The following is a 27,788-nucleotide window of genomic DNA, read 5'->3' on the forward strand; positions in this document are numbered from 1 at the left end:
CAGCAGCTAGCCTAATGGTTAGCGCATTGGACCAGTTACCAGCAGGTAGCCTAGTGGTTAGCGCATTGGACCAGTTACCAGCAGGTAGCCTAGTGGTTAGCGCATTGGGCCAGTTACCAGCAGGTAGCCATGTGGTTAGAGCAGGTAGCCTAGTGGTTAGAGCAGGTAGCCTAGTGGTTAGAGCGTTGGGCCAGTAACCTTCAGGTAGTCTAGTGGTTAGAGCATTGGGCCAGTAACCAGCAGGTAGCCTAGTGGTTAGAGTGTTGGACCAGTAACCAGCAGGTAGCCTAGTGGTTAGAGCATTGGGCCAGTAACCAGCAGGTAGCCTAGTGGTTAGAGCAGGTAGCCTAGTGGTTAGAGCAGGTAGCCTAGTGGTTAGAGCGTTGGGCCAGTAACCAGCAGGTAGCCTAGTGGTTAGAGTGTTGGACTAGTAACCAGCAGGTAGCCTAGTGGTTAGTGTTGGACTAGTAACCAGCAGGTAGCCTAGTGGTTAGAGCGTTGGGCCAGTAACTAGCAGGTAGCCTAGTGGTTAGAGTGTTGGGCCAGTAACCAGCAGGTTATTGGTTCGAATACCCGAGCAAATCACTTAATCCTGATTTGCTCCAGAGTTGCTGTATTACTTATGGCTGAGCCTCTAAAACAACACATTACACTGAGTCTTTTGCATATGACAATAACACATCTTTAGTTATTCATGTTTTCCCCTCTCCCTGTCTCGCTCTCTCCCTGTCTCGCTCTCTCCCTGTCTCGCTCTCTCCCTGTCTCGCTCTCTCCCTGTCTCTCTCTCGCTCTCACTGTCTCTCTCTCGCTCTCACTGTCTCTCTCTCTCTCACTGTCTCTCTCTCACTGTCTCTCTCTCTCTCACTGTCTCTCTCTCTCACTGTCTCTCTCTCTCCCTGTCTCCCTCTCCCTGTCCCTCTTTTTGTCCCTGTCCCTTTCTCCCTGTCTCGCTCTCTCCCTGTCTCTCTCTCGCTCTCACTGTCTCTCTCTCGCTCTCACTGTCTCTCTCTCACTGTCTCTCTCTCTCTCACTGTCTCTCTCTCTCTCACTGTCTCTCTCTCACTGTCTCTCTCTCTCTCACTGTCTCTCTCTCTCTCACTGTCTCTCTCTCTCTCACTGTCTCTCTCTCTCACTGTCTCTCTCTCTCCCTGTCTCCCTGTCCCTGTTATTGTCCCTGTCCCTTTCTCCCTCCCTGTCTCTCTCTCCCTGTCTCTCTCTCTCTCACTGTCTCTCTCTCTCTCTCACTGTCTCTCTCTCTCCCTGTCTCCCTCTCCCTGTCCCTGTTTTTGTCCCTGTCCCTTTCTCCCTCCCTGTCTCTCTCTCCCTGTCTCTCTCTCTCTCCCTGTCTCTCTCCCTGTCTCTCTCCCTGTCTCTCTCCCTGTCCCTCTCTCTCTCACTCTCTCACTGTCTCACTCTGTCTCTCTCTCACTGTCTCTCTCTCACTGTCTCTCTCTCCCTCCCTGTCTCTCTCTCCCTGTCTCTATGTCCCTGTCTCTCTCTCCCTGTCTCTCTCTCTCCCTGTCTCTCTCTCTCCCTGTCTCTCTCTCTCCCTGTCTCTGTCTCTCCCTGTCTCTGTCTCTCCCTGTCTCTGTCTATCCCTGTCTCTGTCTATCCCTGTCTCTGTCTATCCCTGTCTCTGTCTATCCCTGTCTCTGTCTGTCCCTCTCTCCCTGTCCCTCTCTCCCTGTCCCTGTCTGTCTCTGTCTATCCCTGTCCCTCTCTCCCTGTCTGTCTGTCCCTGTCTCTCTCTCCCTGTCTGTATATCCCTGTCTCCCTCTCCCTGTCTGTCCCTCTCTCTCTCTCCTTGTCCCTCTCTCTCTCCCTGTCCCTCTCTCTCTCCCTGTCCCTCTCTCTCTCCCTGTCTCTCTCCCTCTCTCCCTGTCTCCCTGTCTCTCTCTCTCCCTGTCTCTCTCTCTCCCTGTCTCTCTGTCCCTCTCTCTGTCGCTCTCTCCCTGTCTCCCTTGTCTCTCCCTGTATCTCTCTCCCTGTCTCCCTTGTCTCTCCCTGTCTCTCTCTCCCTGTCCCTCTCTCTGTCCCTGTCTCTCTCCCTGTCCAGACCACATGTACTACTTTGAAGGGAGGGATTACTCCCGTGAGGTGAGCTCTGAGGACCAGAGGACCTTCAGTCGTCTCCTGGAGGAAGAGGCAGGAGGAGGAGGAGGAGGAGAGAGACGAGCGACACGACACAACGATGAAGTAAGACTCTGTGACCGTCTCCTCACCTCTACTCTACTAGACTAGTGTGATGGTGGGCTAATGACTAACATCATTACTCACAAACATAGAAATAGGACATCTTTATTCTACACCTTTCACTAGTAGCACTGTTAGACAGACAGGGTATGTTGTTGGAGTGTAATGTTAGACAGACAGACAGGGTATGTTGTTGGAGTGTAATGTTAGACAGACAGACAGGCAGACAGGGTATGTTGTTGGAGTGTAATGTTAGACAGACAGACAGACAGGATATGTTGTTGGAGTGTAATGTTAGACAGACAGACAGACAGGGTATGTTGTTGGAGTGTAATGTTAGACAGACAGACAGACAGCGTATGTTGTTGGAGTGTAATGTTAGACAGACAGCGTATGTTGTTGGAGTGTAATGTTAGACAGACAGACAGACAGCGTATGTTGTTGGAGTGTAATCTTAGACAGACAGACACAGAGGCTATGTTGTTGAAATTGGGCAGACTATGCATTGTCAATTGTCTGTGATAAGCCATGTACTGTATACTGTCTTGTCTGTTGGTTCAAGTTAAAATGTCTTCCAAATGGCACCTTACTCCCTATAAAGTGCACCACTTTAGACCATCCTATGGGCCCAGGGCACACTATTCCCTATATAGTGCACTACTTTTCAACAGAGTCCTATGGGCCCTGGTCTAAAGTAGTGCACTACTTTTCAACAGAGTCTTATGGGCCCTGGTCTAAAGTAGTGTACTATATAGGGAATAGCGTGTAATTTGGGGGACAACCTATGTCTCTTGGCTGATGTTCAGTGGCCCCTCAGGTGTGTCTGTCCGGGCCCCTGTTGGCCCCCATGAGGAAGAGGAAGGCCTTGACTGAGACTGACCGGAAAGAGAGGGAGGAGGCTGCAGCTAAGAGGGCCAGAGTACAGGAGGACAAGAGGAGGAGACTACAGGAGAACAAACACAGGAAGAAGTAAGAACAAAGTCATTTTCACAAGAAACCAAACAGCAGAAAACTGACTGAAACAGGGAGGGACTAACTAACATTTTCAAATAAGAAAACTTGTTTCTGTTACAAAATATTTTGCTATGGTTTGCAACGGTGTGCATTAATGAATATGACCTTGATCGTGGGATAGACACCTGCAACACAGACCCTAGTTCTGGTATAATGAGGTGTCTGTGTTGCAGGATGGCATGGTGGGAGTCCAGTGGGTACAGGTCCCTGTGTTTACCCTCTGTGGAGAGCGAGGAGGAGGAGGAGGCTGATGACCTCAGTGTGACCTCTACAGATTCAGAACACTCTGCTATTAGTTACGTGTTGGGCGATGTCACACACCCCTACGCCAACCAGGAAGATGCCATCATAGTGCACTGTGTTGGTATGGAATCATTCTGATATTAAAACATTCATTTTGGTTATTACATTGCTTACAGCAAAGAAAGAGAGCGCATACAAACATGAAAACATTGTATTGAAAACGTCAATGTCTGTGTTTATGCCCTGGCATCTTGTAGATGACTCTGGCCGGTGGGGTAGAGGTGGTCTCTTCACAGCATTGGAGAACAGGTCAGATGCACCATGTAAACAATATGAGCTGGCTGGAAAGATGAAAGGTGAGCTCACATCGTCCAGGGTCACAAACCCTTTTTCCTTAAAGAATATCAACGTGGGCCTCCTGGGTGGCGCAGTGGTTAAGTGGGTCCAACCTGCGTCTCTCCCGAGCCCGTACGGGAGTTGTAGCGATGAGACAAGATAGTAGCTACTAACAATTGGAAAAAAATTCAACAAAAAAAAAAGAAAGAAAATAATATTATCGCGCTAGAACTGATGCGGCAAACGCACTGGAAAAGCATTTAACTGGACGAGGCACACGAGAGCGCGTTAGATACAGGTGGTTTTAACTCCATTCTAATATGGACTTTGCTTCTGGAAAACCGTATCAAGTCACGGCTCAGTTGTTGTGTCGAGTGCTGCTTTGGATCCCTCGTCTACTTCTGTTATCGGGGAAAGGTCCACAATGGAACTAACATTCATGTGGAGAATGATATATTTGCATCGGTTGGCCATCAAATATAATTGTCTATGCTTTTGTGGGCTAATGTAGCCCCCATTTGATACAATAAATATGTTGTCGTGAGGACAGTCTTGAGGACTGTTATTTATCAAATTTTTACCTTTATTTAACGAGACAAGTCAGTTTAGAACAAATTCTTATTTTCAATGACGGCCTAGGAACAGTGGGTGTCTTGTTCAGGGGCAGAACCACAGATTTGTACCTTGTCAGCTCAGGGATTCGATCTTGCAACCTTTCGGTTACTAGTCCAACGCTCTAACCACTAGGCTACCCTGCCGCCCCATTAACTAAATATGTTGTGGTAACAATTAACTCATTAGGATCTGGGGCACCACGAGAGAGGTTCTTTAAAGAGTTACCATCTCCTGAATTAAACTCTATAAGGTCTTTACCTTTTCACATCTATAAACAGTCAACTTATTAATCATAACCTTGTATCATATCATTCTGAACAGCCGTAACCTCCTTGCGTCTACAAAAACCTGAGCCTTACTTATGATTCAGCACAGTCGTGGCCAAAAGTTGAGAATGACACAAATATACATTTTCACAAAGTCTGCTGCCTCAGTTTGTATGATGGCAATTTGCATATACTCCAGAATGTTATGAAGAGTGATCAGATGAATTTGAACTGAATCCCCAAAAACATTTCCACTGCATTTCAGCCCTGCCACAAAAGGACCAGCTGACATCATGTCAGTGATTCTCTCGTTAACACAGGTGTGAGTGTTGAGGAGGACAAGGCTGGAGATCAATCTGTCATGCTGATTGAGTTCGAATAACAGACTGGAAGCTTCAAAAGGAGGGCAGTGCTTGGAATGATTGTTCTTCCTCTGTCAACCATGGTTACCTGCAAGGAAACACGTGCCGTCATCACTACTTTGCACAAAAAGGGCTTCACAGGCAAGGATATTGATGCCAGTAAGATTGCACCTAAATCAACCATTTATCGGGTCATCAAGAACTTCAAGGAGAGCGGTTCACTTGTTGTGAAGAAGACTTTAGGACTGTTGTGAAGAAGACTTTAGGAGGATGGCCTGGTGTCAAGAAGGGCAGCAAAGAAGCCACTTCTCTCCAGGAAAAACATCAGGGACAGACTGATATTCTGCAAAAGGTACAGGGATTGGACTGCTGAGGACTGGGGTAAAGTCATTTTCTCTGATTGTTTGGGGCATCCGGAAAAAAGCTTGTCCGGGGAAGACAAGGTGAGCGTGACCATCAGTCCTGTGTCATGCCAACAGTAAAGCATCCTGAGACCATTCATGTGTGGGGTTGCTTCTCAGCCAAGGGAGTGGACTCACTCACAATTTGCCTAAGAACACAGCCATGAATATAGAATGGTACCAACACATCCTCCGAGTGCAACTTCTCCCAACCATCCAGGAACAGTTTGATGACAAACAATGCATTTTCCAGCATGATGGAGCACCTTGCCATAAGGCAAAAGTGATGACTAAGTGAATGGCTCGGAGAACAAAACATCAATATTTTGGCCCATGGTCAGGAAACTCCCCAGACCTTAATCCCATTGAGAACTTGTGGTCAATCCTCAAGAGGCAGGTGGACAAACTCCAAGCATTGATTATGCAAGAATGGGCTGCCATCAGTCAGGATGTGGCCCAGAAGTTAATTGACAGCATGCCAGGGAGGATTGCAGAGGTCTTGATAAAGAAGGGTCAACACTGCAAATATTGACACTCTGCATCAACTTCATGTAATTGTCAATAAAAGCCTTTGACACTTATGAAATGTTTGTAATTATACTTCACTATTCCATAGTAACATCTGACAAAAATATCTAAAGACACTGAAGCAGCAAACTTTGTGGAAATTAATATTTGTGTCATTTTCAAAACTTTTGGCCACGACGGTACATGCCAATCGGGATATCTATAGCTATGTACTGTACATTTTTTTTATTTTACCTTTATTTAACCAGGCAAGTCAGTTAAGAACAAATTCTTATTTTCAATGACGGCCTGGGACAGTGGGTTAACTGCCTGTTCAGGGGCAGAACGACAGATTTGTACCTTGTCAGCTCGGGGGTTTGAACTCGCAACCTTCTGGTTACTAGTCCAACACTCTAACCACTAGGCTACCCTGCCGCCCCAGTCGGGCCAATCGGGATATATCTATAGCTCTGTACTGTACATGCCAATCAGGATATATCTATAGCTATGAACTGTAAATGCCAATAAAATCAAAATCAAATCAAATTTATTTATATAGCCCTTTGTACATCAGCTGATATCTCAAAGTGCTGTACAGAAACCCAGCCTAAAACCCCAAACAGCAAGCAATGCAGGTGTAGAAGCACGGTGGTTAGGAAAAACTCCCTAGAAAGGCCAAAACCTAGGAAGAAACCTAGAGAGGAACCAGGCTATGTGGGATGGCCAGTCCTCTTCTGGCTGTGCCGGGTGGAGATTATAACAGAACATGGCCAAGATGTTCAAATGTTCATAAATGACCAGCATGGTCGAATAATAATAAGGCAGAACAGTTGAAACTGGAGCAGCAGCACGGCCAGGTGGACTGGGGACAGCAAGGAGTCATCATGTCAGGTAGTCCTGGGGCATGGTCCTAGGGCTCAGGTCCTCCGAGAGAGAGAAAGAGAGAGAGAAGGAGAGAATTAGAGAATGCACACTTAGATTCACACAGGACACCGAATAGGACAGGAGAAGTACTCCAGATATAACAAACTGACCCTAGCCCCCCGACACACAAACTACTGCAGCATAAATACTGGAGGCTGAGACAGGAGGGGTCAGGAGACACTGTGGCCCCATCCGAGAACACCCCCGGACAGGGCCAAACAGGAAGGATATAACCCCACCCACTTTGCCAAAGCACAGCCCCCACACCACTAGAGGGATACCTTCAACCACCAACTTACCATCCTGAGACAAGGCTGAGTATAGTCCACAAAGATCTCCGCCATAGCACAACCCAAGGGGGGGCGCCAACCCAGACAGGATGACCACATCAGTGAATCAACCCACTCAGGTGACGCACCCCTTCCAGGGACGGCATGAGAGAGCCCCAGTAAGCCAGTGACTCAGCCCCTGTAATAGGGTTAGAGGCAGAGAATTCCAGTGGAAAGAGGGGAACCGGCCAGGCAGAGACAGCAAGGGCGGTTCGTTGCTCCAGAGCCTTTCCGTTCACCTTCCCACTCCTGGGCCAGACTACACTCAATCATAGATGAGTCTTCAGTAAAGACTTAAAGGTTGAGACTGAGTTTGCGTCTCTGACATGGGTAGGCAGACCGTTCCATAAAAATGGAGCTCTGTAGGAGAAAGCCCTGCCTCCAGCTGTTTGCTTAGAAATTCTAGGGACAATTAGGAGGCCTGCGTCTTGTGACCGTAGCGTACGTGTAGGTATGTACGGCAGGACCAAATCAGAAAGATAGGTAGGAGCAAGCCCATGTAATGCTTTGTAGGTTAGCAGTAAAACCTTGAAATCAGCCCTTGCTTTGACAGGAAGCCAGTGTAGAGAGGCTAGCACTGGAGTAATATGATCAAATATTTTGGTTCTAGTCAGGATTCTAGCAGCCGTATTTAGCACTACCTGAAGTTTATTTAGTGCTTTATCCGGGTAGCCGGAAAGTAGAGCATTGCAGTAGTCTAACCTAGAAGTGACAAAAGCATGGATTAATTTTTCTGCATCATTTTTGGACAGAAAGTTTTTGATTTTTGCAATGTTACGTAGATGGAAAAAAGCTGTCCTTGAAATGGTCTTGATATGTTCTTCAAAAGAGAGATTAGGGTCCAGAGTAACGCCGAGGTCCTTCACAGTTTTATTTGAGACGACTGTACAACCAATCAGGATATATCTATAGCTCTGTACTGTACAACCAATCAGGATATATCTATAGCTCTGTACTGTACATGCCAATCAGGATATATCTATAGCTATGTACTGTACATGCCAATCAGGATATATCTATAGCTATGAACTGTACATGCCAATCAGGATATATCTATAGCTCTGTACTGTACATGCCAATCAGGATATATCTATAGCTCTGTACTGTACATGCCAATCAGGATATATCTATAGCTCTGTACTGTACATGCCAATCAGGATATATCTATAGCTCTGTACTGTACATGCCAATCAGGATATATCTATAGCTATGTACTGTACATGCCAATCAGGATATATCTATAGCTCTGTACTGTACATGCCAATCAGGATATATCTATAGCTATGTACTGTACATGCCAATCAGGATATATCTATAGCTATGTACTGTACATGCCAATCAGGATATATCTATAGCTCTGTACTGTACATGCCAATCAGGATATATCTATAGCTATGTACTGTACATGCCAATCAGGATATATCTATAGCTATGTACTGTACATGCCAATCAGGATATATCTATAGCTATGTACTGTACATGCCAATCAGGATATATCTATAGCTCTGTAGTGTACAACCAATCAGGATATATCTATAGCTCTGTACTGTACATGCCAATCAATAGCATTAAATCGACATCCATCAATGGAAAATTATATTTTATCTTGCAACATATGCAATCTCCTTTGTTAGCTCACAGTAATTCTCATTTTGATGGAAAACCACATTTTGCTTCTTAATTCCCTCAATAACAAAAATGTTCTCGTTGTCTCTGTCTACTGGCTCTACATCAGCCCTGGTTCTAATGTCTAATCTAATGGCCTCCAGTGCCTTAGACCTAGTTGTAACTGTACTACCTGTGCTGTCCTGCCATTACACACCAGTAAATCAGAGTTCTTTCTGTTTCAGACTTGGAGCTGGGATCAGTGTTGCTGTTTCCTGTTGATGATAAACAGTCTAGACTGGATGGCCAGGACCAGGTGAGTGTAGCAGAGATGACGTAGACCTGTCTGTGTCACCCTCATGAGGAAATTTCCTCTAGGTCTAATGGTGGATGTTCAGGTGGGTACATAAGCACACCCTCTCAACACGCAGTACGTGTCTATGCCCTAACATCTTCTCAGAGTGTTAAAGCTATAGAGCCTTCAGAAAGTATATTTACTAATTAATAAAAATGTGTAGCTGAATTGTTTTGAGTCAATAAGTAGTATTCAACCCCTTTGTTATGGCAAGCCTAAACATTTTCAGGAGTAAAAATGTGCTTACCATAATAAGTGTCATGGACTCACTCTGTGTGCAATAATGGGGTTTAACAAGATTTTTGAATGACTACCTCATCTCTGTACCTCATCTCTGTGCCTCACGGCTACCTCATCTCTGTACCCCCCACATACAATTATCTGTAAGGTCCCTCAGTCCAGCAGTGAATTTCACACACAGATTCAACCACAAAGACCAGGGAGGTTTTCCAACTCCTCGCAAAGAAAAGCACCTATTGGTAGATAGATAAAAAAGCAGACATTGAATATCCCTTTGATCATGGTGAAGTTATTAGTTACACTTTGGATGGTGTATCAATACACCCAGTTACTACAAAGATACAGGGGTCCTTCCTAACTCAGTTGCCGGAGAAGAAGGAAACTGCTCACCATGAGGCCAATGGTGACTTTAAAACAGTTAGAGTTTAATGGCTGTGATAGGAGAAAACTGAGAATGGATCAACAACATTATAGTTACTCCACAATACTAAACTAATTGACAGTGAAAAGAACAAAGCCTGTACAGAATACAAATACTCCAAAACATTTACCCTGTTAGCAAACAAGGGACTAAAGTAATACTGTAAAAATATGGCAACGCAATTCACTTTTTGTCCTGAATACAAAGTGTTATGTTTGGGGCAAATCCAATACAACACATTACTGAGTACCACTCTCCATATTTTCAAGCACAGTGTTATGGGTATGCTTGTTATCATTAAGGGCTAGTGAGTTTTTCAGGATAGAAAAGAAATGGAATGGAGCTAAGCACAGGCAAAAAGGAAAACCTGGTTCAGTGCTTTCCACCAGACACTGGGAGATGGCTTCACCTTTCATCAGGACAACAACCTAAAACACAAGGCCAAATCTCCACTGGCACTGCTTACCAAGAAGACGGTGAATATTCATCAGTGGCAGTTACCGTTTGGACTTAAATCTGGTTGAAAATCTATGACAAGACCTGAAGATAACAATGATCAACAACCAATTTGACAGAGATAGAAAATATTAATGTGCCAATGTTGCACAATCCAGGTGTGGAAAGTTCTAGAAACTTACCCAGAAAGACTCACAGCTGTAATCGCTGCCAAAGGTCCTTCTACAAAGTATTGAGTCAGGGGTGCGGATACATCTCTAAATTAGATTTTTCTGTATTTAATTTTCAATGATTAGCAAAAGAAATCTAAAAACATGTTTTGACTTGGTCATTATGGGTTATTGTGTAGAAAAAATCAGTTTAATCAATTTGAATTCAGGCGGTAACACAACAAGATGTGGAACAAGTCAAGGGGTATGAATGCTTTCTGGAGGCGCTGTATGTTCCTGTGTGTGCGTCAGAGAGTCGGGACACTCTGCTCTGAAACAATTAAGATACCTGTGTAATTATGATGATGATGTACCTGATTTGTATAATGAGTGATTTGTTCCCACCCTCCTGTTCTCAGATGACCCTGATGTGATGTGTTCTGTCCGTCCGTCCCCAGGGTGTTCTGATGTGTTCTGTCCGTCCGTCCCCAGGGTGTTCTGATATGTCTGTCCGTCCGTCCCCAGGGTGTTCTGATGTGTTCTGTCCGTCCGTCCCCAGGGTGTTCTGATGTGTCTGTCCGTCCGTCCCCAGGGTGTTCTGATGTGTTCCGTCCGTCCCCAGGGTGTTCTGTCCGTCCGTCCCCAGGGTGTTCTGTCCGTCCGTCCCCAGGGTGTTCTGATGTGTTCTGTCCGTCCGTCCCCAGGGTGTTCTGTCTGTCCGTCCGTCCCCAGGGTGTTCTGATGTGTTCTGTCCGTCCGTCCCCAGGGTGTTCTGATGTGTCTGTCTGTCCATCCGTCCCCAGGGTGTTCTGATGTGTTCTGTCCGTCCGTCCGTCCCCAGGGTGTTCTGATGTGTTCTGTCCGTCCGTCCGTCCCCAGGGTGTTCTGATGTGTTCTGTCCGTCCGTCCCCAGGGTGTTCTGATGTGTTCTGTCCGTCCGTCCGTCCGTCCCCAGGGTGTTCTGATGTGTTCTGTCCGTCCGTCCGTCCGTCCCCAGGGTGTTCTGATGTGTTCTGTCCGTCCGTCCGTCCCCAGGGTGTTCTGATGTGTTCTGTCCGTCCGTCCGTCCCCAGGGTGTTCTGATGTGTTCTGTCCGTCCGTCTCCAGGGTGTTCTGATGTGATGTGTCTGTCCGTCCGTCCCCAGGGTGTTCTGATGTGTTCTGTCCGTCCCCAGGGTGTTCTGATGTGTCTGTCTGTCCGTCCCCAGGGTGTTCTGATGTGTTCTGTCCGTCCGTCCCCAGGGTGTTCTGATGTGTTCTGTCCGTCCGTCCCCAGGTTGTTCTGATGTGTTCTGTCCGTCCGTCCCCAGGGTGTTCTGATGTGTGCTGTCCGTCCGTCCCCAGGGTGTTCTGTCCGTCCGTCCCCAGGGTGTTCTGATGTGTTCTGTCCGTCCGTCCCCAGGGTGTTCTGATGTGTTCTGTCCGTCCGTCCCCAGGGTGTTCTGATGTGTTCTGTCCGTCCGTCCGTCCCCAGGGTGTTCTGATGTGTTCTGTCCGTCCGTCCCCAGGGTGTTCTGATGTGTTCTGTCCGTCCGTCCGTCCGTCCCCAGGGTGTTCTGATGTGTTCTGTCCGTCCGTCCGTCCGTCCCCAGGGTGTTCTGATGTGTTCTGTCCGTCCGTCCGTCCGTCCCCAGGGTGTTCTGATGTGTTCTGTCCGTCCGTCCGTCCCCAGGGTGTTCTGATGTGTTCTGTCCGTCCGTCCGTCCCCAGGGTGTTCTGATGTGTTCTGTCCGTCCGTCTCCAGGGTGTTCTGATGTGATGTGTCTGTCCGTCCGTCCCCAGGGTGTTCTGATGTGTTCTGTCCGTCCGTCCGTCCCCAGGGTGTTCTGATGTGTTCTGTCCGTCCGTCCGTCCCCAGGGTGTTCTGATGTGTTCTGTCCGTCCGTCCGTCCCCAGGGTGTTCTGATGTGTTCTGTCCGTCCGTCCCCAGGGTGTTCTGATGTGTTCTGTCCGTCCGTCTCCAGGGTGTTCTGATGTGATGTGTCTGTCCGTCCGTCCCCAGGGTGTTCTGATGTGTTCTGTCCGTCCCCAGGGTGTTCTGATGTGTCTGTCTGTCCGTCCCCAGGGTGTTCTGATGTGTTCTGTCCGTCCGTCCCCAGGGTGTTCTGATGTGTTCTGTCCGTCCGTCCCCAGGGTGTTCTGATGTGTTCTGTCCGTCCGTCCCCAGGGTGTTCTGATGTGTTCTGTCCGTCCGTCCCCAGGGTGTTCTGATGTGTTCTGTCCGTCCGTCCCCAGGGTGTTCTGATGTGTCTGTCTGTCCGTCCCCAGGGTGTTCTGATGTGTTCTGTCCGTCCGTCCCCAGGGTGTTCTGATGTGTTCTGTCCGTCCGTCCCCAGGGTGTTCTGATGTGTTCTGTCCGTCCGTCCCCAGGGTGTTCTGATGTGTCTGTCTGTCCGTCCCCAGGGTGTTCTGATGTGTTCTGTCCGTCCATCCCCAGGTTGTTCTGATGTGTCCGTCCGTCCGTCCCCAGGGTGTTCTGATGTGTTCTGTCCGTCCGTCCCCAGGGTGTTCTGATGTGTTCTGTCCGTCCGTCCCCAGGGTGTTCTGATGTGTCTGTCTGTCTGTCCCCAGGGTGTTCTGATGTGTTCTGTCTGTCCGTCCCCAGGGTGTTCTGATGTGTTCTGTCCGTCCGTCCGTCCGTCCCCAGGGTGTTCTGATGTGTTCTGTCCGTCCGTCCGTCCCCAGGGTGTTCTGATGTGTTCTGTCCGTCCGTCCGTCCGTCCCCAGGGTGTTCTGATGTGTTCTGTCCGTCCGTCCGTCCCCAGGGTGTTCTGATGTGTTCTGTCCGTCCGTCCGTCCCCAGGGTGTTCTGATGTGTTCTGTCCGTCCGTCTCCAGGGTGTTCTGATGTGATGTGTCTGTCCGTCCGTCCCCAGGGTGTTCTGATGTGTTCTGTCCGTCCGTCCGTCCCCAGGGTGTTCTGATGTGTTCTGTCCGTCCGTCCGTCCCCAGGGTGTTCTGATGTGTTCTGTCCGTCCGTCCGTCCCCAGGGTGTTCTGATGTGTTCTGTCCGTCCCCAGGGTGTTCTGATGTGTTCTGTCCGTCCGTCTCCAGGGTGTTCTGATGTGATGTGTCTGTCCGTCCGTCCCCAGGGTGTTCTGATGTGATGTGTTCTGTCCGTCCGTCTCCAGGGTGTTCTGATGTGATGTGTCTGTCCGTCCGTCCCCAGGGTGTTCTGATGTGTTCTGTCCGTCCGTCCGTCCGTCCCCAGGGTGTTCTGATGTGTTCTGTCCGTCCGTCCGTCCCCAGGGTGTTCTGATGTGTTCTGTCCGTCCGTCCGTCCCCAGGGTGTTCTGATGTGTTCTGTCCGTCCGTCCGTCCCCAGGGTGTTCTGATGTGTTCTGTCCGTCCGTCTCCAGGGTGTTCTGATGTGATGTGTCTGTCCGTCCGTCCCCAGGGTGTTCTGATGTGTTCTGTCCGTCCCCAGGGTGTTCTGATGTGTCTGTCTGTCCGTCCCCAGGGTGTTCTGATGTGTTCTGTCCGTCCGTCCCCAGGGTGTTCTGATGTGTTCTGTCCGTCCGTCCCCAGGGTGTTCTGATGTGTTCTGTCCGTCCGTCCCCAGGGTGTTCTGATGTGTTCTGTCCGTCCGTCCCCAGGGTGTTCTGATGTGTTCTGTCCGTCCGTCCCCAGGGTGTTCTGATGTGTCTGTCTGTCCGTCCCCAGGGTGTTCTGATGTGTTCTGTCCGTCCGTCCCCAGGGTGTTCTGATGTGTTCTGTCCGTCCGTCCCCAGGGTGTTCTGATGTGTTCTGTCCGTCCGTCCCCAGGGTGTTCTGATGTGTCTGTCTGTCCGTCCCCAGGGTGTTCTGATGTGTTCTGTCCGTCCATCCCCAGGTTGTTCTGATGTGTCCGTCCGTCCGTCCCCAGGGTGTTCTGATGTGTTCTGTCCGTCCGTCCCCAGGGTGTTCTGATGTGTTCTGTCCGTCCGTCCCCAGGGTGTTCTGATGTGTCTGTCCGTCCGTCCCCAGGTTGTTCTGATGTGTCCGTCCGTCCCCAGGGTGTTCTGATGTGATGTGTTCTGTCCGTCCATCCCCAGGTTGTTCTGATGTGTCCGTCCGTCCGTCCCCAGGGTGTTCTGATGTGTTCTGTCCGTCCGTCCCCAGGGTGTTCTGATGTGTTCTGTCCGTCCGTCCCCAGGGTGTTCTGATGTGTTCTGTCCGTCCGTCCCCAGGGTGTTCTGATGTGTTCTGTCCGTCCGTCCCCAGGGTGTTCTGATGTGTTCTGTCCGTCCGTCCCCAGGTTGTTCTGATGTGTTCTGTCCGTCCGTCCCCAGGGTGTTCTGATGTGTTCTGTCCGTCCGTCCCCAGGGTGTTCTGATGTGATGTGTCTGTCCGTCCATCCCCAGGTTGTTCTGATGTGTCCGTCCGTCCGTCCCCAGGGTGTTCTGATGTGTTCTGTCCGTCCGTCCCCAGGGTGTTCTGATGTGTTCTGTCCGTCCGTCCCCAGGGTGTTCTGATGTGTTCTGTCCGTCCGTCCCCAGGGTGTTCTGATGTGTTCTGTCCGTCCGTCCCCAGGGTGTTCTGATGTGTTCTGTCCGTCCGTCCCCAGGGTGTTCTGATGTGTTCTGTCCGTCCGTCCCCAGGGTGTTCTGATGTGTTCTGTCCGTCCGTCCCCAGGGTGTTCTGATGTGTTCTGTCCGTCCGTCCCCAGGGTGTTCTGATGTGATGTGTCTGTCCGTCCGTCCCCAGGTTGTTCTGATGTGTCCGTCCGTCCCCAGGGTGTTCTGATGTGATGTGTCTGTCCGTCCCCAGGGTGTTCTGTTGTGATGTGTCCGTCCGTCCCCAGGTTGTTCTGATGTGTCCGTCCATCCCCAGGGTGTTCTGATGTGTTCTGTCCGTCCGTCCCCAGGGTGTTCTGATGTGTTCTGTCCGTCCGTCCCCAGGGTGTTCTGATGTGTTCTGTCCGTCCGTCCCCAGGTTGTTCTGATGTGTCCGTCCGTCCCCAGGGTGTTCTGATGTGATGTGTCTGTCCGTCCCCAGGGTGTTCTGTTGTGATGTGTCCGTCCGTCCCCAGGTTGTTCTGATGTGTCCGTCCATCCCCAGGTTGTTCTGATGTGTCCGTCCATCCCCAGGGTGTTCTGATGTGTTCTGTCCGTCCGTCCCCAGGGTGTTCTGATGTGTTCTGTCCGTCCGTCCCCAGGTTGTTCTGATGTGTCTGTCTGTCCTCAGGTGGCCCTGATAGTGGCCCAGCATAGAGCCAGAGACAACAGCCTGTCAGGGATCCAACTCTCTGCTCTGGAAGAAGGACTCCAGAAAATCTACAGGGTCGCCAAGACTAACAAGGGTAGTTTGTCTGTCTCTGTGTCTGTCTGTCTGTGTGTGTGTGTGTGTCTCTGTCTGTCTCTGTGTCTCTGTCTCTGTCTCTGTCTATGTCTGTCTGTCTCTGTCTATGTCTGTCTCTGTCTATGTCTGTCTCTGTCTCTGTCTATGTCTGTCTATGTCTGTCTCTGTCTGTCTCTGTCTGTCTACGTCTGTCTCTGTCTGTCTACGTCTGTCTGTCTACGTCTGTCTGTCTACGTCTGTCTGTCTGTCTACGTCTGTCTGTGTGTAGTTGGAGTAAGAGACCATTTACTCTGCTGTACACGTCACTAAAGATGCTGATTTGAGTCACTTCATTTGTCTCCTTATTTCCCTCTCATACACCTCTCTCCCCTAGCGAGCGTCCACCTCCCCCGTATCGGCCACTCCACCAGAGGGTTTAACTGGTATGGAACAGAGAGACTCATCAGAAAACACCTGGCCTCCAGAGGGGTACACACCTCCATGTATCCTTTCTACTCCTTTACAAACCCTAACAACCCCATGTATCCTTTCTACTCCTTTACAAACCCTAACAACCCCATGTATCCTTTCTACTCCTTTACAAACCCTAACAACCCCATGTATCCTTTCTACTCCTTTACAAACCCTAACAACCCCATGTATCCTTTCTACTCCTTTACAAACCCTAACAACCCCATGTATCCTTTCTACTCCTTTACAAACCCTAACAACCCCATGTATCCTTTCTACTCCTTTACAAACCCTAACAACCCCATGTATCCTTTCTACTCCTTTACAAACCCTAACCACCCCATGTATCCTTTCTACTCCTTTACAAACCCTATCACACCTAAATGTATCCTTTCTACTCCTTTACAAACCCTAACGACCCCATGTATCCTTTCTACTCCTTTACAAACCCTAACCACCCCATGTATCCTTTCTACTCCTTTACAAACCCTATCACACCTAAATGTATCCTTTCTACTCCTTTTAAAACCCTAACACACCCCCAAAAACCCTACCACACATCCATGTATCCTTTCTACTCCTTTACTAACCCTAACATCTCCTTTGGTAAACAGTTGTGTACTCTGTTTATTTAACCAAATAGCTTGCCGGCTAACGTTAGCTGCCTAACTAAGTAGCATTGCTGTAACCAGCTAGCTGGCTAAATATGTCTTCAGCTAGTTAGCTAGCCATGTTCTATGCTGTCAGACTGATATATATTTTTTTAACTAGGCAAGTCCATGAAGAACAAATTGTTATTTACAATGACGGCCTAGGAAAAGGCAAACGGCCTCCTGCGGGGGACTGGGATTAAAAATAAATCAAATAAAAATATTGGACAAAACACTCATCACAACAAGAGAGACAGCACAACACTACATGAAGAGAGACCTAAGGTGACAACATAACATGGCAGCAACATAACAACAACATTGTAGCAGCACAAAACATGGTACAAACATTATAGCACAGACAACAGCACAAAGGGCAAGAAGGTAGAGTCAACAATACATCACACAAATCAGTCACAACTGTCAGAGTGTCCATGACTGAGTCTATGAATGAAGAGATGGAGATAAAACTGTCCAGTTTAAGTGTTAGTTGCAGCTCGTTCCAGTCGCTAGCTGCAGCGAACTGAAAAGAGGTGCGACCCAGGGATGTGTGCGCTTTGGGGACCTTTAACAGAATGTGACTGGCAGAACGGGTGTTGTATGTGGAGGATGAGGGCTGCAGTAGATATCTCAGATAAGGGGGAGTGAGGCCTAAGACGTTTTTTTAAATAAGCATCAACCAGTGGGTCTTGTGACGGGTATACAGAGATGACCAGTTTACAGAGGAGTATAGAGTGCACTGATGTGTCCTATAAGGAGCATTGGTGGCAAATATGATGGCAGAATGGTAATGAACATCTAGCTGCTCGAGTGCACCCTTACCTGCCGATCTATAAATTATGTCTCCGTAATCTAGCATGGGTAGGATGGTCATCTGAATCAGGGTTAGTTTGGCAGCTGGGGTGAAAGAGGAGCGATTACGATAGAGGAAACCAGGTCTAGATTTAACTTTAGCCTGCAGCTTTGATATGTGCTGAGAGAAGGGCAGTGTACCATCTAGCCATACTCCCAAGTTCTTGTATGACGTGACTAAATCAAGCTCTAAACCCTCACAGGTAGTAATCACACCTGTGGGGAGAGGGGCATTCTTCTTACCAAACCACATGACCTTTGTTTTGGAGGTGTTCAGAACAAGGTTAAGGATAGAAAAAGCTTGTTGGACACGAAGAAAGCTTTGTTGTAGAGCGTTTAACACAGAATCTGGTGGAGGGGCCAGCTGAGTACAAGACTGTATCATCTGCATATACAGTGGGGCAACAAAGTATTTAGTCAGCCACCGATTGTGCAAGTTCTCCCCCTTAAAAAGATGAGAGAGGCCTGTAATTTTCATCATAGGTACACTTCAACTGTGACAGACAAAATGAGAAAAAAATTCCAGAAAATCACATTGTAGGATTTTTAATGAATTTATTTGCAAATTATGGTGGAAAATAAGTATTTGGTCACCTACAAACAAGCAAGATTTCTGGCTCTCACAGACCTGTAACTTCTTCTTTAAGAGGCTCCTCTGTCCTCCACTCGTTACCTGTATTAATGGCACCTGTTTGAACTTGTTATCCGTATTAAAGACACCTGTCCACAACCTCAAACAGTCACACTCCAAACTCCACTATGGCCAAGACCAAAGAGCTGTCAAAGGACACCAGAAACAAAATTGTAGACCTGAACCAGGCTGGGCAGACTGAATCTGCAATAGGTAAACAGCTTGGTTTGAAGAAATCAACTGTGGGAGCAATTATTAGGAAATGGAAGACATACAAGACCACTGATAATCTCCCTTGATCTGGGGCTCCACGCAAGATCTCACCCTGTGGGGTCAAAATGACCACAAGAACGGTGAGCAAAAATCCCAGAACCACACGGGGGGGGGGGGGGGGATCTAGTGAATGACCTGCAGAGAGTTGGGACCAAAGTAACAAAGCCTACCATCAGTAACACACTACGCCGCCAGGGACTCAAATCCTGCAGTGCCAGACGTGTCCCCCTGCTTAAGCCAGTACATGTCCAGGCCCGTCTGAAGTTTGCTAGAGAGCATTTGGATGATCCAGAAGAAGATTGGGAGAATGTCATATGGTCAGATGAAACCAAAATATAACTTTTTGATAAAAACTCAACTCGTCGTGTTTGGAGGACAAAGAATGCTGAGTTGCATCCAAAGAACACCATAGCTACTGTGAAGCATGGGGGTGGAAACATCATGCTTTGGGGCTGTTTTTCTGCAAAGGGACCAGGACGACTGATCAGTCAAAACTGTTCGCTGCTCTGGCCCCCCAATGGTGGAACAAACTCCCTCACGACGCCAGGACAGCGGAGTCAATCATCACCTTCCGGAGATACCTGAAACCCCACCTCTTCAAGGAATACCTAGGATAGGATAAAGTAATCCTTCTCACCCCCCCCCCCCCCTTAAATGATTTAGATGCACTATTGTAAAGTGGCTGTTCCACTGGATGTCAGAAGGTGAATTCACCAATTTGTAAGTCGCTCTGGATAAGAGCGTCTGCTAAATGACTTAAATGTAAAATGTAAATGTGAAAGAATGAATGGGGCCATGTATCGTGAGATTTTGAGGGAAAACCTCCTTCCATCAGCAAGGGCATTGCAGATGAAACGTGGCTGGGTCTTTCAGCATGACAATGATCCCAAACACACCGCTCGGGCAACGAAGGAGTGGCTTCGTAAGCTTTTCAAGGTCCTGGAGTGGCCGAGCCAGTCTTCAGATCTCAACCCCATAGAAAATCTTTGAAGGGAGTTGAAAGTCCGTGTTGCCCAGCAACAGCCCCAAAACATCACTGCTCTAGAGGAGATCTGCATGGAGGAATGGGCCAAAATACCAGCAACAGTGTGTGAAAACCTTGTGAAGACTTACAGAAAATGTTTGACCTCTGTTATTGCCAACAAAGAGTATATAACAAAGTATTGAGAAACTTTTGTTATTGGCCAAATACTTATTTTCCACCATAATTTGCAAATAAATTCATTAAAAATCCTACAATGTGGGGCCTAGGATTGAGCCATTTGGGAAACTCCCTTGATGACAGGCAGTGGCTGAGACAGCAGATTTTCTGAGACAGCATATAGGGAGGAGGTCAGAGACCTGGCAGTGTGGTACCAGGACAACAACCTCTCCCTCAACGTGAGCAAGACAAAGGAGCTGATCGTGGACTACAGGGAAAAGGAGGGCTGAACAGGTCCCCATTCACATCGACGGGGTTGTAGTGGAGCGGGTTGAGAGTTTCAAGTTCCTTGGTGTTCACATCACCAACAAACTATCATGGTCCAAACATACCAAGACAGTTGTGAAAAAGGCACAACAAAACCTTTTCCCCCCCCAGGAGACTGAAAAGATTTGGCATGGACCCCCAGATCCTCATAAGGTTCTACAGATGCACCATGGAGAGCATCCTGACCGGTTGCATCACCGCCTGGTATGGCAACTGCTCGGCATCTGACCGTAAGGCTCTACAGCGGGTAGTGCATACGGCCCAGTATCACTGGGGCCAAGCTTCCTGCCATCCAGGACCTCTATACCAGGCGGTGTCAGAGGAAAACCCATAAAATTGTCAGAGACTCAAGTCACCAATATCATAGACGGTTTTCTCTGCTACTGCATGACAAGCGGTACCGGAGCGCCAAGTCTAGGACCATAAGGCTCCTCAACAGCTTCTACCCCCAAGCGATTAGACTGCTGAACAATTCATAAAAATCAACACCGGACAATTTACATTGACCCCCACCCCCTCTTGCTACTCGCTGTTTGTTTGTTACCTATGCATAGTCACTTCGCCCCCACCTACATGTACAGATTACCTCAACTAGCCTGTACCCCCGTACCCTGACTCAGTACCGGTGCCTCCTGTATATAGCCTCCACATTGACTCTGTACCGTAATACCCTGTATATAGCCTCCACATTGACTCTGTACCGGTACCCCTGTATATAGCCTCCACATTGACTCTGTACCGGTACCCCTGTATATAGCCTCCACATTGACTCTGTACCGGTACCCCCTGTATATAGCCTCCACACTGACTCTGTACCGGTACCCCCTGAATATAGCCACCACATTGACTGTACTGATACCCCCTGTATATAGCCTCCACATTGACTCTGTACCGGTAACCCCTGTATATAGCCTCCACATTGACTCTGTACCGTAACACCCTGTATATAGCCTCCACATTGACTCTGTACCGGTACCCCTGTATATAGCCTCCACATTGACTCTGTACCGTAACACCCTGTATATAGCCTCCACATTGACTCTGTACCGGTACCCCTGTATATAGCCTCTACATTGACTCTGTACCGTAATACCCTGTATATAGCCTCCACATTGACTCTGTACCGGTACCCCTGTATATAGCCTCCACATTGACTCTGTACCGGTACCCCCTGTATATAGCCTCCACACTGACTCTGTACCGGTACCCCCTGAATATAGCCACCACATTGACTGTACTGATACCCCCTGTATATAGCCTCCACATTGACTCTGTACCGGTAACCCCTGTATATAGCCTCCACATTGACTCTGTACCGGTAACCCCTGTATATAGCCTCCACATGGACTCTGTACCGGTACCCCCTGTATATAGCCTCCACATTGACTCTGTACCGGTAACCCCTGTATATAGCCTCCACATTGACTCTGTACCGGTACCCCCTGTATATAGCCTCCACATTGACTCTGTACCGGTACCCCCTGTATATAGCCTCTACATTGACTCTGTACCGGTACCCCCTGTCTATAGCCTCCACATGGACTCTGTACCCCCTGTATATAGCCTCCACATTGACTCTGTACCGGTACCCCCTGTATATAGCCTCCACATTGACTCTGTACCGGTACCCCCTGTATATAGCCTCCACATGGACTCTGTACCCCCTGTATATAGCCTCCACATTGACTCTGTACCGGTAACCCCTGTATATAGCCTCCACATTGACTCTGTACCGGTACCCCCTGTATATAGCCTCCACATTGACTCTGTACCGGTACCCCCTGTATATAGCCTCTACATTGACTCTGTACCGGTACCCCCTGTCTATAGCCTCCACATGGACTCTGTACCCCCTGTATATAGCCTCCACATTGACTCTGTACCGGTACCCCCTGTATATAGCCTCCACATTGACTCTGTACCGGTACCCCCTGTATATAGCCTCCACATGGACTCTGTACCCCCTGTATATAGCCTCCACATTGACTCTGTACCGGTACCCCCTGTATATAGCCTCCACACTGACTCTGTACCGGTGCACCATGTATATTACATTTACATTTAAGTCATTTAGCAGACGCTCTTATCCAGAGCGACTTACATATATAGCCTCTACATTGACTCTGTACCGTAATACCCTGTATATAGCCTCCACATTGACTCTGTACCGGTACCCCCTGTATATAGCCACCATATTGACTCTGTACCGGTACCCCCTGTATATAGCCTCCACATTGACTCTGTACCAGTACCCCCTGTATATAGCCTGCACATTGACTCTATACCGGTGCCCCCTGTATATAGCCTCCACATTGACTCTATACCGGTGCCCCCTGTATATAGCCTCCACATTGACTCTATACCGGTGCCCCCTGTATATAGCCTCTACATTGACTCTGTACCGTAATACCCTGTATATAGCCTCCACATTGACTCTGTACCGGTACCCCCTGTATATAGCCTCCACACTGACTCTGTACCGGTACCCCCTGAATATAGCCACCACATTGACTGTACTGATACCCCCTGTATATAGCCTCCACATTGACTCTGTACCGGTAACCCCTGTATATAGCCTCCACATTGACTCTGTACCGGTACCCCCTGTATATAGCCTCCACATGGACTCTGTACCGGTACCCCCTGTATATAGCCTCCACATTGACTCTGTACCGGTAACCCCTGTATATAGCCTCCACATTGACTCTGTACCGGTACCCCCTGTATATAGCCTCCACATTGACTCTGTACCGGTACCCCCTGTATATAGCCTCTACATTGACTCTGTACCGGTACCCCCTGTATATAGCCTCCACATTGACTCGGTACCGGTGCCCCCTGTATATAGCCTCCGCATTGACTCTGTACCGTTGCCCCCTGTATATAGCCTCCACATTGACTCTGTACCGGTACCCCCTGTATATAGCCTCCACATTGACTCTGTACCGGTACCCCCTGTATATAGCCTCCACATGGACTCTGTACCGGTACCCCCTGTATATAGCCTCCACATTGACTCTGTACCGGTAACCCCTGTATATAGCCTCCACATTGACTCTGTACCGGTACCCCCTGTATATAGCCTCCACATTGACTCTGTACCAGTACCCCCTGTATATAGCCTCTACATTGACTCTGTACCGGTACCCCCTGTATATAGCCTCCACATGGACTCTGTCCCGGTACCCCCTGTATATAGCCTCCACATGGACTCTGTACCCCCTGTATATAGCCTCCACATTGACTCTGTACCGGTACCCCCTGTATATAGCCTCCACACTGACTCTGTACCGGTGCACCATGTATATAGCCTCTACGTTGACTCTGTACCGTAATACCCTGTATATAGCCTCCACATTGACTCTGTACCGGTGCACCATGTATATAGCCTCCACATTGACTCTGTACCGGTACCCCCTGTATATAGCCACCATATTGACTCTATACCGGTGCCCCCTGTATATAGCCTCCACATTGACTCTATACCGGTGCCCCCTGTATATAGCCTCCACATTGACTCTATACCGGTGCCCCCTGTATATAGCCTCTACATTGACTCTGTACCGTAATACCCTGTATATAGCCTCCACATTGACTCTGTACCGGTACCCCCTGTATATAGCCTCCACACTGACTCTGTACCGGTACCCCCTGAATATAGCCACCACATTGACTGTACTGATACCCCCTGTATATAGCCTCCACATTGACTCTGTACCGGTAACCCCTGTATATAGCCTCCACATGGACTCTGTACCGGTACCCCCTGTATATAGCCTCCACATTGACTCTGTACCGGTAACCCCTGTATATAGCCTCCACATTGACTCTGTACCAGTACCCCCTGTATATAGCCTGCACCAGTACCCCCTGTATATAGCCTGCACATTGACTCTATACCGGTGCCCCCTGTATATAGCCTCTACATTGACTCTGTACCGTAATACCCTGTATATAGCCTCCACATTGACTCTGTACCGGTACCCCCTGTATATAGCCTCCACACTGACTCTGTACCGGTACCCCCTGAATATAGCCACCACATTGACTGTACTGATACCCCCTGTATATAGCCTCCACATTGACTCTGTACCGGTAACCCCTGTATATAGCCTCCACATGGACTCTGTACCGGTACCCCCTGTATATAGCCTCCACATTGACTCTGTACCGGTAACCCCTGTATATAGCCTCCACATTGACTCTGTACCGGTACCCCCTGTATATAGCCTCCACATTGACTCTGTACCGGTACCCCCTGTATATAGCCTCTACATTGACTCTGTACCGGTACCCCCTGTATATAGCCTCCACATTGACTCGGTACCGGTACCCCTGTATATAGCCTCCACATTGACTCTGTACCGTAACACCCTGTATATAGCCTCCACATTGACTCTGTACCGGTACCCCCTGTATATAGCCTCCACATTGACTCTGTACCGGTACCCCTGTATATAGCCTCCACATTGACTCTGTACCGGTACCCCTGTATATAGCCTCCACATTGACTCTGTACCGTAACACCCTGTATATAGCCTCCACATTGACTCTGTACCGGTACCCCCTGTATATAGCCTCCACATTGACTCTGTACCGGTACCCCTGTATATAACCTCCACATTGACTCTGTACCGGTACCCCTGTATATAGCCTCCACATTGACTCTGTACCGTAACACCCTGTATATAGCCTCCACATTGACTCTGTACCGGTACCCCCTGTATATAGCCTCCACATTGACTCTGTACCGGTACCCCCTGTATATAGCCTCCACATTGACTCTGTACCGGTACCCCCTGTATATAGCCTCCACATTGACTCGGTACCGGTGCCCCCTGTATATAGCCTCCGCATTGACTCTGTACCGTTGCCCCCTGTATATAGCCTCCACATTGACTCTGTACCGGTACCCCCTGTATATAGCCTCCACATTGACTCTGTACCGGTACCCCCTGTATATAGCCTCCACATGGACTCTGTACCGGTACCCCCTGTATATAGCCTCCACATTGACTCTGTACCGGTAACCCCTGTATATAGCCTCCACATTGACTCTGTACCGGTACCCCCTGTATATAGCCTCCACATTGACTCTGTACCAGTACCCCCTGTATATAGCCTCTACATTGACTCTGTACCGGTACCCCCTGTATATAGCCTCCACATGGACTCTGTCCCGGTACCCCCTGTATATAGCCTCCACATGGACTCTGTACCCCCTGTATATAGCCTCCACATTGACTCTGTACCGGTACCCCCTGTATATAGCCTCCACACTGACTCTGTACCGGTGCACCATGTATATAGCCTCTACATTGACTCTGTACCGTAATACCCTGTATATAGCCTCCACATTGACTCTGTACCGGTGCACCATGTATATAGCCTCCACATTGACTCTGTACCGGTACCCCCTGTATATAGCCACCATATTGACTCTATACCGGTGCCCCCTGTATATAGCCTCCACATTGACTCTATACCGGTGCCCCCTGTATATAGCCTCCACATTGACTCTATACCGGTGCCCCCTGTATATAGCCTCTACATTGACTCTGTACCGTAATACCCTGTATATAGCCTCCACATTGACTCTGTACCGGTACCCCCTGTATATAGCCTCCACACTGACTCTGTACCGGTACCCCCTGAATATAGCCACCACATTGACTGTACTGATACCCCCTGTATATAGCCTCCACATTGACTCTGTACCGGTAACCCCTGTATATAGCCTCCACATGGACTCTGTACCGGTACCCCCTGTATATAGCCTCCACATTGACTCTGTACCGGTAACCCCTGTATATAGCCTCCACATTGACTCTGTACCAGTACCCCCTGTATATAGCCTGCACCAGTACCCCCTGTATATAGCCTGCACATTGACTCTATACCGGTGCCCCCTGTATATAGCCTCCACATTGACTCTATACCGGTGCCCCCTGTATATAGCCTCCACATTGACTCTATACCGGTGCCCCCTGTATATAGCCTCTACATTGACTCTGTACCGTAATACCCTGTATATAGCCTCCACATTGACTGTACTGATACCCCCTGTATATAGCCTCCACATTGACTCTGTACCGGTAACCCCTGTATATAGCCTCCACATGGACTCTGTACCGGTACCCCCTGTATATAGCCTCCACATTGACTCTGTACCGGTAACCCCTGTATATAGCCTCCACATTGACTCTGTACCAGTACCCCCTGTATATAGCCTGCACCAGTACCCCCTGTATATAGCCTGCACATTGACTCTATACCGGTGCCCCCTGTATATAGCCTCCACATTGACTCTATACCGGTGCCCCCTGTATATAGCCTCCACATTGACTCTATACCGGTGCCCCCTGTATATAGCCTCTACATTGACTCTGTACCGTAATACCCTGTATATAGCCTCCACATTGACTCTGTACCTGTACCCCCTGTATATAGCCTCCACACTGACTCTGTACCGGTACCCCCTGAATATAGCCACCACATTGACTGTACTGATACCCCCTGTATATAGCCTCCACATTGACTCTGTACCGGTAACCCCTGTATATAGCCTCCACATGGACTCTGTACCGGTACCCCCTGTATATAGCCTCCACATTGACTCTGTACCGGTAACCCCTGTATATAGCCTCCACATTGACTCTGTACCGGTACCCCCTGTATATAGCCTCCACATTGACTCTGTACCGGTACCCCCTGTATATAGCCTCTACATTGACTCTGTACCGGTACCCCCTGTATATAGCCTCCACATTGACTCGGTACCGGTGCCCCCTGTATATAGCCTCCACATTGACTCTGTACCGGTACCCCTGTATATAGCCTCCACATTGACTCTGTACCGTAACACCCTGTATATAGCCTCCACATTGACTCTGTACCGGTACCCCCTGTATATAGCCTCCACATTGACTCTGTACCGGTACCCCTGTATATAGCCTCCACATTGACTCTGTACCGGTACCCCTGTATATAGCCTCCACATTGACTCTGTACCGTAACACCCTGTATATAGCCTCCACATTGACTCTGTACCGGTACCCCCTGTATATAGCCTCCACATTGACTCTGTACCGGTACCCCTGTATATAACCTCCACATTGACTCTGTACCGGTACCCCTGTATATAGCCTCCACATTGACTCTGTACCGTAACACCCTGTATATAGCCTCCACATTGACTCTGTACCGGTACCCCCTGTATATAGCCTCCACATTGACTCTGTACCGGTACCCCTGTATATAGCCTCCACATTGACTCTGTACCGGTACCCCTGTATATAGCCTCCACATTGACTCTGTACCGTAATACCCTGTATATAGCCTCCACATTGACTCTGTACCGGTACCCCTGTATATAGCCTCCACATTGACTCTGTACCGTAATACCCTGTATATAGCCTCCACATTGACTCTGTACCGTAACACCCTGTATATAGCCTCCACATTGACTCTGTACCGGTACCCCTGTATATAACCTCCACATTGACTCTGTACCGGTACCCCTGTATATAGCCTCCACATTGACTCTGTACCGTAACACCCTGTATATAGCCTCCACATTGACTCTGTACCGGTACCCCCTGTATATAGCCTCCACATTGACTCTGTACCGGTACCCCTGTATATAGCCTCCACATTGACTCTGTACCGGTACCCCCTGTATATAGCCTCCACATTGACTCTGTACCGTAACACCCTGTATATAGCCTCCACGTTGACTCTGTACCGGTACCCCCTGTATATAGCCTCCA

The 27,788-nt window shown here is 48.7% G+C and overlaps 1 protein-coding gene across 2 annotated transcripts in view; it reads left to right on the plus strand.

Moving 5' to 3' along the window:
* Positions 1 to 27,788, plus strand: part of chd1l (chromodomain helicase DNA binding protein 1-like) — an 87,152-nt gene that overhangs the window by 53,044 nt on the left and 6,320 nt on the right. For both annotated transcript variants that reach the window (XM_064936250.1, XM_064936251.1), the window contains 7 exons: positions 2,057 to 2,196; positions 3,011 to 3,162; positions 3,381 to 3,571; positions 3,708 to 3,806; positions 9,041 to 9,111; positions 15,582 to 15,696; positions 16,069 to 16,177. In XM_064936250.1, coding sequence (XP_064792322.1) covers positions 2,057 to 2,196; positions 3,011 to 3,162; positions 3,381 to 3,571; positions 3,708 to 3,806; positions 9,041 to 9,111; positions 15,582 to 15,696; positions 16,069 to 16,177 — 877 coding nt within the window. The remainder of the gene's footprint in view (positions 1 to 2,056; positions 2,197 to 3,010; positions 3,163 to 3,380; positions 3,572 to 3,707; positions 3,807 to 9,040; positions 9,112 to 15,581; positions 15,697 to 16,068; positions 16,178 to 27,788) is intronic.

The sequence above is a fragment of the Oncorhynchus masou genome, chromosome 24, assembly GCF_036934945.1.
Source record: "Oncorhynchus masou masou isolate Uvic2021 chromosome 24, UVic_Omas_1.1, whole genome shotgun sequence".
Taxonomy (NCBI): Eukaryota; Metazoa; Chordata; class Actinopteri; order Salmoniformes; family Salmonidae; genus Oncorhynchus; species Oncorhynchus masou.